The 12070-nt window shown below is 32.3% G+C and overlaps 1 protein-coding gene and 1 non-coding gene across 2 annotated transcripts; one reads left to right on the top strand and one right to left on the bottom strand.

The window, feature by feature from the left end:
• Positions 1-6464: 6464 nt before the first annotated feature.
• LOC114730464 (NAC domain-containing protein 76-like) lies at positions 6465-9807 on the top strand. The gene is made up of 4 exons (XM_028917549.1): positions 6465-6531; positions 8140-8349; positions 8451-8722; positions 8978-9807. Exons 2-4 carry the CDS (start codon positions 8184-8186, stop codon positions 9518-9520), a joined length of 981 nt encoding a protein of 326 aa, XP_028773382.1. The 5' UTR covers positions 6465-6531; positions 8140-8183; the 3' UTR covers positions 9521-9807.
• Positions 8774-8847, bottom strand: TRNAI-AAU (transfer RNA isoleucine (anticodon AAU)). The gene has a single exon. It is a non-coding gene; the product is annotated as a tRNA-Ile (tRNA).
• Positions 9808-12070: the final 2263 nt, after the last annotated feature.

The following is a 12070-nucleotide window of genomic DNA, read 5'->3' as shown; positions in this document are numbered from 1 at the left end:
CAATTAGAGGAGTCCTATCTCACCTCAAAACGTTCCTGAAGTTGTCAGTGATCCCTAATTTCTTTAGACGGTGCACACAACTCCTTATGGAATGGCCGGAGGCACGGGAATGTATGCAGCTCTGAAGGATCAGAAGGAACAACTTCTGCCTATTTTGGAGTTTTACACTAGGGATTTATGACTTTTTATTATATTAGACAGTTTCATATGTGTATCGTTTTATGTGACTATGGATTGTTATATGAATCAGACAACTCTGTAACTTTTATAAATGTTTCGTAATTTCTACATAGAATTCTAAACTTTATGTGTAGTGCACAGGATAAACGAATATGGATGATGAAATTAAACATGTAGAAGAGCATGCTAAGGGACGAAAAAAAAGGGTTAACAAAGTTGCAGCATTGGCCGGTGCATACGCTACTTTGAACTTATGTAAGGAGCCTCGGCATACAAGTGCTTATACAGGTTGCTTATGGGTAAGAGATGTTTTACATGACAACCCCAGTCATTGCTATAACATGTTTAGGATGGAACGGGATGTGTTCTTAAGTCTGGTGGAACAATTGCAACAACATGGTCTAAAAGAAACTAAAAATATAGGGTTACGTGAATCAATTGCAATGTTTTTACATACCGTTGGCCATGCGCTTAGTAGCAGAATGCAACAAGAAAGATTTCAACATTCAGGGGAGACAATTAGCAGACATTTTCATAATGTCCTAATGGCATGCTGTAGACTTGCTATGTCTAATATCAAACCAAAAGATCCAACATTCCGGTATGTTCATACAAAAATTCGGTTTGGTAAATACTGGTCTTTTTTTAAACATGCTATTGGAGCAATTGATGGCACACATGTTTCCTGCGTTGTCAGTGCAACAGATCAAGCTAAATTTATCTCTAGGAAAGGAACAGTGTCACAAAATGTCATGGCGGTTTGTGATTGGGACATGTTTTTACTTTTCCTTGGTCGATGGAAGGTAGCACACATGATGCTCGGATATTTAATCATGCCCTCACAACTCCTCAATGAACTTTTCCCATCCACCTGAAGGTTTTTTTTATTTCCTACCTTTTTTTTTATATTTAGCTTAATAATAGAAACAATAATTTCAATAATTTCATTTTTTATATAGGAAAATATTATTTGGATGCTGGATACCCACACCGAATGGATTCTCGGCCCCATCACAGACGGGAGCGTTACCATCTGCCTGATTTTCAAAGGACATCTGGGTTTGAAAATGACTTTGAGATCTTTAATATTTTCCATTCAAGTTAAGGAGTACATTGAAAAGACTTTCGGATTTTGGAAAAAAAAAAGTTCGCAATCTTACAAAACATGCCATCCTATGATTATGAAACACATTTAAAATCGTTTGTGCACGATGGCTACATAATTTTATAGAACGACATCTATTACTGATCCTGGATTTGTTCAGTTAGAAGAAGGTACTTATACAGAAGATGATGATGATGGGGTTAGATTTTCACGTATACATTCATCAATTCAATCTTCATCTTACATGCTCAGGTTCGTGACAGCAAAAGAGATGAACTTGTTAATTCAATACGAGGATAGTAGTCATGTCTTATTTATTTCCCTTTTATCATAAATGTAATATGTAGTTAAAAACAAAACCTATTACAATGCTTTGTATCGATGCATCATCTTAATGATTATGACACTTCTTTATTTATATTTCTTTTATTAATATTATACCTTATATTCTCAAGCTAATTATTACTTACTTTAATAATTAATAAATTGTTTTAAGAGACGTGTTTATTTCTATTTTATCAAATAATATCATCCCTTTTATGTTTATAATCTTCATAAAAAATACATGACTTTCTGTTTGCAACAAAATAATTCATCTTCTCTAAAAATATTTTCACTCTTATATTTTATGATATATATTGTGTGGTGCAATTAATTAATTAATTGTATTAAACATCAGAGGTTATTATACATGTAGTATGTTATTACAAAAAGTAGTTTGAAAAAATGTTATGGGATTTCACGTTTAAATCTTTAAGAAAATTAATTTTTTCTATTATAAAAAATCATTTTTCTATAAACATATTTAATATTATGTTTTATAAATATATGTACACATATTAATTATGTATTAATTATATTATCTTATATATTATTAATTTGTAGTAAAAAATTTCATTAACAATTTTATTTCTTCAAATCAAAATATACATAAAATCTATCCCTTATATAATTATCATATTAACTTATACCCTTTTTGGTAATTTCCACATGTAAAAAATGCTTCGGTAATAACTATCCAAAACACTCTCACTCTCAGAATCATTTTTTTCTCAAGAATCTATTCTTCACAGAATTTATTTTCCACAGAATCTATTCTCCAGAATCACTTTTCCAATCACGGTTTAGTTCATCCAAACACAACCCTAACCTTGGCTAGCTTAGGAGATGGATCCTCATTCTTCAAAGGCTGATGAAAAAATGTTATACGTCGAGTATGAGGCCCGATGGGCTCTCTCTATGGACTGGGCTTTTCAATGTCTGGGATTTTCTTTGATTTTTTTTTTAATTGATGCAGGACCTTCTGTGATTTTTTTTTAAAACGTGAAATGAAACAATTAAAAATGGCCTGGATCGTTGACCGAAAACAAATGGCCAGGAGCAACGCTACATATCATTGGAGATTTGAGTAAGTACGCACTCGGGGTTACCGGCCCAGTTTGGAATTTGGTTTCTGTTCTTGTAGACTCCGGGCTTGACATTTTTTTGAATACCCCCAATTTTTAATATAGGAGTTATACAATTAATTTATATAAAATTTAAAAAATTAAAAAAGTAATTATTTGTTAGAAATATGTGCTAATTTAAGAAAAAACAAATTAAGGTTTTATACAAAAATAATGTGTTATAGTAATATATTACCTTCGGTCCTTAATATAAGAATTCGATAACTAATTTAAACTATTAAAAAATTAGTTGAGTTGGATATTATCACCAATATGTGTTGATGTCCTTAAATTCCTTCTATTTAATTATGTGCATTGGAAGAATACCCTTTGATGAATCCTCTATAATCAACAAGGTTATTTTGACAAAATAAAAACAAAATAAATTGAGATTTTATATTTAGAACCAAATCTAACGACTTATCCGGTTTTTTTTATTAACAACCGGAGGTAATATTTTACATTGAATAATGAGAATATGATTGTTGAAACTCCAGTTGATCGAGACCAGAAAATCAAGTTCTCATCAGTTTCTCTGACCACTAGGATCATGCAACACTTTGCCTAATGATGCTGTCTTGAGTTAATGGAATCTTAAACTCCAGAGAGAGAGAGAGTGTGCTAATAAGATTCTGATATTATGATTAGTAAAGCCAGAAACATCATTAATATCATCGAGTGTTCGTAAAGGTGACGGCACTGCTACCAGCAACTAGCTGTAGTCTGCACCATTCATATATGCATGTTGCAAATAAATTAAATTAAGCATCAAATTAAATGGTTGCATAGAAAATCACAGTGTTACTATATAATTAATGACAGAAATTATAAGAGAAGCATAACTTGGTTTTCTTCCATTCATCAGCACAGCAACGTGTTTGACCTGCTTGCTACCTTGGAATAACAAAATTTAATAAAAGAAATTAAAAGTGGGTTGAAGAAAGCTAGATCCGAAGGGATTTTGTATTATTATTATATATATTATAATGTATTGGGATTTATCTAACCCATACCTTGATTTGTGTAGTCTGTTTTGCATCACCCACGGATTTTAGGGACTATCATATATTATTGCTTTCTCACTACCTTCTGTCCGTGTTACTATTTCCTTATTTCCATTTAAATCTTCCGTGATTACAAAATTAATATTCCATGATCCGTTGTATAGTGCATATTCAACATAGTTTACAAGAACCAAGAAAATTTTAAACTTTATTAACGTAATATTAGAATTTACTAACTTTTTAACCTTACTTATGTTTAAGGTGTATAATTCCCAAAAATATATCAGTCGACAAAACAATAAATTAGGAGTCAGCTTATCCTTTTATGCAAGAACTTGTTTGAATTAAAGTTTGCAAAAACAACTCTTATTCCGATTAAATTTTCAAACTAAAATTGAAATAAAAGTCAAGTAGTATAACATAATTTATAGTTGGATTATTATGAAAAAAATCAATTTGATAAAAAAAATTTTAAAATGTTGAAATCTTTGAAAGTCTGGAAGTCAAAAAGCCAAAAGACCAAAAAAATTACTTCAACTTTAAAGTCATTTTCACCAAAAGCCAGTTCTGAACATAACTTTGGGCATATAAATTGACTTCTTGGGTGTAAGAAGCTACGTAAGTCTGAGTAACACAAATTAATGTTAAACATGCAACTTAATGGTGATTTGGACCGCAAAAAATACACACTTTAATAAGAGGAGAGAAGTTGATTCATGGCCAATAAAAGTATATACGCATGAATCACGTTACTGCTAATCGGCCAGATAAGCTGTAATAATTGGATGTATTCAAATTTTAAGACATAATATATATTAGCAGTGTAAATAAATTGCTCATATATGTGATTATTTTAAGAATAGATGAAATTTTGGAGGATAAAAACATAGATAATACAGCCAAATATTTTTGTTGGCTTTCACCAATTTCTGCATAATTTCGGATATAACACCATAATCAGTTCGATCACGTGAGGGTACAGTTTATGGTAGTTAAACTTATAAAGTCTTAATTCTAAAATGCTGCCAGAAACTATGACAAATGTAATATTACGATCAGAACAGATTGAGAAAAAGAATGGTCAAAGCACATATTAACATCTTCCATGTCTCAAGTACTACCAAACAAACTCGGTCTTAAGTAACAAACAAAAATGAAGGTTGCTACACTTTCCACCATGAAATATAAACTACATAAATTATGTTGATATATGTAGTTAGGCTCATAAAGAAAAATTATAAGGTCTCTCATTCACCCTTTCTATAAATAAGCGTATATTTTAAAAAAATTATTTTTATTACTTTAACTAATTTTACCCAATTATTAACCTGCTACATGTCTTTAGTTTAATTAGAACTAATTTGTGCTTCGATTTGTTCGATCAATATTATCAATCTGATGCTAAAAAAATTTTCACTCCCTTAACTTTATTCACTTTTTTTTCCTGTAAATCGTTTAATATTGCCTTGGATCCATAATCATGCTGCGTCATCCAAAGGGAAACATAGCTGCATCCCAATGAACCGAAAGAATTAAATCGGTGATTAATTAATTCATAATGCCTGACTAAGTTCATACTGAATTATCAGTATATATAGTATGTACTATGTGTGTATATGCATATATATATATATATATATATATATAACCCGAAGGTTTGACCCTTTTGCACTGAATTTGATGCAAATTCTCCACTTTTACATATGAACGTGATTCAAGGTTAGCCGCTGGATCTTCATCCTCTTCCGAGTTTGACGATAATACCTTTCACAAAATCAAAATAATTAAAGCAATAATAATATGATTAATTAATATTAAAGTAAATTATAGATGGGTCAGAATGAATATGACGACGCAAATATCGCTCGTCTTACACACGCTCAAGTGATTCAAAATAGATAAGTATAATACTTTCATTTGAAAATCTCTTTCAAGTGGCATATAAACTGGTTCCAGTTGGAAAGATCTTGATTAAAATAATACTAATGATAAAGCATATTGAACTAATGCAATGAAATCGGCTCAACATGGCTCTATAGTTATATTTGACTAAGACTACTTAAGAGACAGATACAATTTATATTGTAAATGAAGAAAACTAAACCCCACATTTTCACATATATATATATATATATATATATATATTTATATGGATTGTAATTGACAGTTAGCAACTTTTCTTCATCCAAGGCAATTTTTAGGAGCTAGGTCTCCCATTCAACCGACAATTACCAAAGATTTCTTGATATTATTGCAATAATGTTATTGACTTATATTCAATAAGGTATGAAAAGACGATATATAGTTTTAAAAACTTAATGATCTAAAAATCGATTTTAAAACATGCATGTAACTCCTGCTTATATACATTAATTATAACTTTTTTGGTATGATATGCAGCATTTCTCATGAAATGATTTTGATTGATTACATTTATTAGTTTTTATAGATTAAAACCCATCAATTAACTAATACTGATCTGTCTGATACGAGCATATCAAACAGCTAGATATAGCCTAAAAGTCCTTCCTTAACTTGTGTTACTCTTCTTCAACCATATCAGCTTTCTGCAATACAATAATGTTATAATCACATCATGAATAGTATTAATTAATTGAAAACAGTTTTCTATATATTTCCGTGCCATTTCTTGGTTGTGATAAACTTGTGAGTGAAGCTAGCTAGCATATATTGCACAGAAGACCACACAAAACTCTATCTCTCTCTCTCTCTCTTAAGAACCCACGTCCGTGCCCTTCAAGCGAAGGAACTGGGCAAAACCTAGGTAGCTAATAAGGTACGTAACTCTTAATTTGTCTGGTTTCTTTTGTCCTGGTGGGATATTCACTTGCTTATTATCACTACATCAAGGCCTGTGTTCTTTAGCTACTTTTTAGACTATCCGATTGTTCCTACTGTTTGTTCTTATGGCCTTTTTGTTCATGTCTCTTTGCCTCTGGAGGTATTTTCACTTTAATTCTTTCGTTTTTGTCTTTTTGTCTCTGGAGGTATTTTCATGATTCTTCCGAATTTCTAGCTTTTAGCTCTTGTTTAGACTGAATTTCAGACAGATATATCTGATTAATCCGAAAGTTCCAAAAGAAAATAAAGCAGCAGAAACGTGTTTGTTTCCTTTCATAATGCGTGGATCAGTGTTATGATCTACAAGTAAACAGAATCATCTAAAAGTTACATGGAGATCATGGACTCTTCATTTGATTTCTCTTATATATACATACATATATTTTGATTTCTTTCCAAAATTTCCTTTGGAAAATATCAGAATATAAATGAATGATATATGCAGTCATTTTTTCAAGCAAATCCACCGTCATGAGGCACATATTCTTTTCATTTTTGTCTGATTTTGAAGGGTTGTGAGATTTTTCTGATATGTTGTTGCTGCTGTCAATAGTTCTGGTCTCCACTAAGCCAGTTTATATTAATTCTCAAGAAATTGATGCATAACATATGGCGCATGCAGGTTTGTATATAGATATGAAGGAGAATAAAGATTAATTCCAACCTAATAAAGAACTTTCAAGTAGGATTTTGAAATTGATCAAGTAATTAACGAGAAAGGTTATCCCAACCACCTTAGCTCCTTTTTTCAGGGATAATTCCAGGGCTTACTAGTTAGCTCCCATTTTTTGAACGAGTCATTTCTATGTAGTCAACTGTACTTTGTTTAATATTTTCAGCAGATCTTTGAATTCGATCGGTTCCATATACATGTTTAGTCAGGTGTGCCTAATTGGTTTAGTTTAATTTGGAGTTAATATATAATATTTCCAATAAAATTTCGTTTATTCCTTAATTCCTTCTCTTCTTTCTTAGTCATATATAATTAAAGCGCCTCTGATCTCTGCTTCCAGTGTGAATATGGAGAAATTAGAATAGCCTCGAAATCACCAAACCTTAGCCTTCATTTTTGAATATTATGATGCTGTGCATGGAAAAATTTCAGCCCCTGATTATATATATAACCATGTTTCATCAGTTTCGTTGCATTGAGCCACTCGCATGCATGCATTAAACTACTATATTATAATCTATGGAACATAAAATTCAACTACTCTCACTGCTGTAAATGAACTCTCTGAATTTAACAACTAAATGCACCAAACCGACTCGTTTGATTTAGCTTATTTTAAGTGATTTTATGATGAGTAAATATATGAGAGTAGTTTTATCTCGTAAAGCATGAAAATGCTTAAAATAAAGAAGAAAATTAAAGAGTCAATGGGGAGAGAGATGGACAAAACTGAAGCTTAGCATACTATTCATAAGTTGTAAATAATGTAATTATTTCTCAGACTTCGTATGATACTACGTCGAAAGGGTTATTTCATCTTCTATGGAAATACGTAACCAAGATTGGATTTACATATTTTGTGTTGGTCAGGTATAATTAAGAGAAAGAAGAGAGAAATATACATATTGGAGGATATGCCAGGAGGTGGACAAGTGACAGTTCCTCCGGGTTTCCGGTTTCACCCAACTGAGGAAGAACTTCTTTACTATTACCTCAGGAAGAAGGTCTCTTATGAAGCCATTGACCTCGACGTCATCAGAGAAGTTGATCTTAACAAACTTGAGCCCTGGGACCTCAAAGGTAACAAAAAATTTACAGATTTCAGTTAGATTCAGTGAAGTGCAAGCATGCAATAATATTGTGATGTTGACTTGGGGTTGTGGAATAACATAATATTGCAGAAAAGTGTAGGATTGGATCAGGGCCACAGAACGAGTGGTATTTCTTCAGCCACAAGGACAAGAAGTACCCAACAGGAACAAGAACAAATAGGGCAACCACTGCTGGGTTTTGGAAAGCCACAGGAAGGGATAAAGCCATTTATCTCACTAATTCCAAGAGGATTGGCCTCAGAAAAACCCTCGTCTTCTACACTGGTCGTGCTCCTCACGGCCAAAAGACTGATTGGATCATGCACGAGTATCGCCTTGACGAAGATGACCTCCACGTTCAGGTACATTATTTGTCTGAAAATGTCAAAAATTAGCATAAAAAGTAAAACATATGGCCCATGCAGGTCTCGAACCTGCGACCTTCGCGTTATTAGCACGACGCTCTAACCAACTGAGCTAATAGGCCACATGTCAGTCAATAACATTTTACTGAGTCTCCATCCGAGGCTTGATTATCACTTTAGATTGCATCTGTGCGTCATCAAAATGTTCTATGCTCATGAAGGCAGTCTATTTTTTTGATATTTTGAGTGCAGGAAGATGGATGGGTAGTGTGTAGGGTTTTCACGAAGAAGAATCTCAACAGAGGCTACCTGCAACCAGAAAAGGAAGAGGAAGAGTACTTAGCTACTCAAATGAGAACAAGAAGCGGATCAAACCAGCAGGTATTAGACCCAAGACAGCACTACCATCACCGTCACCATCATCACATGCAAGCACTATATGATCATCATAACTATAGCCTTGATGGATCAATCCACCTACCCCAATTGTTCAGTCCTGAATCTGCAGTATTACCCAACGCCATGGACGAAGTAGTCGAATGCTCTCACAACTTGTTGAAGCTTACAAGTGGCAGTAATAATGGCGGCTGCGGACTCAATCTTAATCTCAGTAACTATAATGATGATCACTGGTCTTTCTTGGACAAGCTTCTTGCTTCACACCACCACAGATTCATTCCTTCTTCAAATGATCATTCTGGTGTTGTGGCTTCTTCGACCCACCAGCAATTCCCAGCTGTTCATTACCTTTCTGGTTGTGACACTACCCGTGACATTCTCAGGTTCTCCAAGTAGAAAGCAAGTGACGCACATATTCACCAAAACTAATCCCATTTTCATGGATTATATACGTATATGCATGAAAGGGAACATATGTGACGTGTGGCTCCATTATATAAGATACTCGATGAGATACTGTTATTAGTTTGATATACCTTTGTACTGCTTTTTTGAGCATATCAGATTTGTGTCTCCAGTAATATAACTATATAGCCAATTTCTTAGGCATGGCATGCTGATAAATTAGAAAGAAATTTGCCATAAAACTTGTATAAAAGATGAAGACTTATATTTGGTGCTCATCTTAGCCCCACCGATCAGATTTCATTGTTGTGTCAGAAATTTTGCTTTAATCAAATAATATTTTGGATAGGGGCCTGGTTGGACTTTTTATTGTTGGGCCTATAAGGTGGGCCTAATAGTCTGGGCCTACTCTCCATCTAGAGGAATGAGCCCAAGTCACTCTAAAATTTATTACTTGACCAGATTACCATATCAAATGATAATCTTCCGATCTTAAATATAAAACTTAGTTTGTATTTAAGAACGGATGGGTATTTTGAAGTCTGTTGTGGCATCAAGGGATCTTTCCCCTCTTTTGGATTAGAGAAATAAAAGAGATGTTGTAATCAATTGGTTTCACTACATCTAATCATTTTCATGCTTTATAAAATAAAATTTTATCTCGTATAATGTAAAATTATTTAAAATAAACTAATTTAAACTAATACAACCTTGACAAAAACATAGAGTTTAGCATGCATTATTTAGTTTCTTTTTTCTCTTTTTTTCCTGAATGCATCACTATATAATTGGGGAAAAAAACCCAATTTATTACAAAATTCTGAAGAAGACATTAAATGCACACATACACATTTTTAATTGGCATATTCTTATTATACACTGCCTCTGATCCTTAATATAAGAGCTCGTTTGATTTTTATTTCAGTCCTAAATATAAGACCACATCCACTTTTTCTCTTATATTTATTTATTTATTTTAAGATAGTTCTTGTAATAATAGTAGTTCTAACTAATATACTTGATTAGCATAGATACTTAAGAAAAACAGTATTTATTTATTACAAATAACTAGTTTAACTAATTTTCTTAATCTACTCAAATTAGTCAAATAACTCTTATATTAAGAATCAGAGATAATACTAACTAGTTTCCGTGACTAGGTTTGTTAGTTCAGATACGTATAGAAAAAGAACACAACCTGTATATAACATTAATTTCCCAATGACAGGAGACAAGCAAAATGAAAGATTTCGTGAGCATTTCAATCTTTTGTCCAATAAAACAGCGATGAGGTGAAAGGAACCTCAAAAGCATCATTAAATTAATTGTATGGTTCGGAAAGACAGTGTCCTAAACTTAGAAGAGGTAGGCTTCTCTCTAACATATCCTATTATCATAAAAATTGGCATTTTGAGTACAAAATGACAAATAGCATACACACACACACACATAATATAAATATTCCTTGCATTAATTATATCACTTCTCAATCAATTTTTCATAAATGTACCAATTTTACTACACATGGGGAGACCGATACATGTGGAGGCAGCATGGGACCACGTGGCGCACACTTTCTTTAAGGAAACTACGTGATACTTTTAAACAAAAGACAATAAATATGATTTATCAGATTATCTTACAAAATATTCTAATATTCTAGTGATTTCATGATTTGCTCAATTTTTTTTTTAATTTTTTTGGTTTATCATACAAAATAAATAGCATGATCATTAGCCTAATTTTTTATACTCACTTTTTCTTAAGCACAAAGATAATCTTATCCAAAATACAGTCCAGTACATATTAAATGTAGAGATCACTCCTAATATAAAATTAAGTCTTTAGTCACTCTATTATGAAGAACTAGCTCTTTCTGGTAATCATCATTGTTAAACATACATTTTTATTGTGGACAAATACATACATGGGCTAAAGTAAAGTGAAATATATTTGTTCTTTCTCTATATATCGATATCGCGTCTTCAATATACTTGTTTTGGGCATTCTTAAATTAAAGTTAATTTTAAGATGGAAATATTTCTCTGAAAGTTTTACATCCTTGGGGTTTACTTTCTTAATTATTGTCTAAAGTGCAAGTCTCATGCTGCAAGGAAAAGGGAATGAGAACCAATTTGAATTTTGTGCCATGACAATTTACAACAAATCAAGACTATTTATCCTGTATGAAGATCGATGGAAAAGTAATAATTAAATAAAGGTTGATTTTATATATAAAAAGTTTATATGATTTATATTATCAAGAGGAGTTCCTAAAAATGAGACGCTTTCAAGAATTCTTAAAAATGAGACTAAAGACTTTCATGAAAGTAAGTGGCGGACAAACCCGAGGGTTTCGGGCAGCCATGGCCCCCCAAACCTTCTTACCCCCTCCCCATATAATTTGAGGGGTCCCCGCTCCGACAAATTTTAAAAAAAGAATACAAATATATCTATTAATTTCCATACACACAAAACATCTACAACAATTAAACTCAATGAAAAAGAATGCACACAAATAAATTTGACATCTTATCCCCG

The sequence above is a fragment of the Neltuma alba genome, unplaced genomic scaffold (assembly GCF_004799145.2).
Source record: "Neltuma alba isolate B1F8T4 unplaced genomic scaffold, ASM479914v2 tig00012733_pilon, whole genome shotgun sequence".
Taxonomy (NCBI): domain Eukaryota; kingdom Viridiplantae; phylum Streptophyta; class Magnoliopsida; order Fabales; family Fabaceae; genus Neltuma; species Neltuma alba.
Note: the sequence above shows the minus strand (reverse complement) of the source record. Positions and strands in the feature narration are given on the sequence as shown.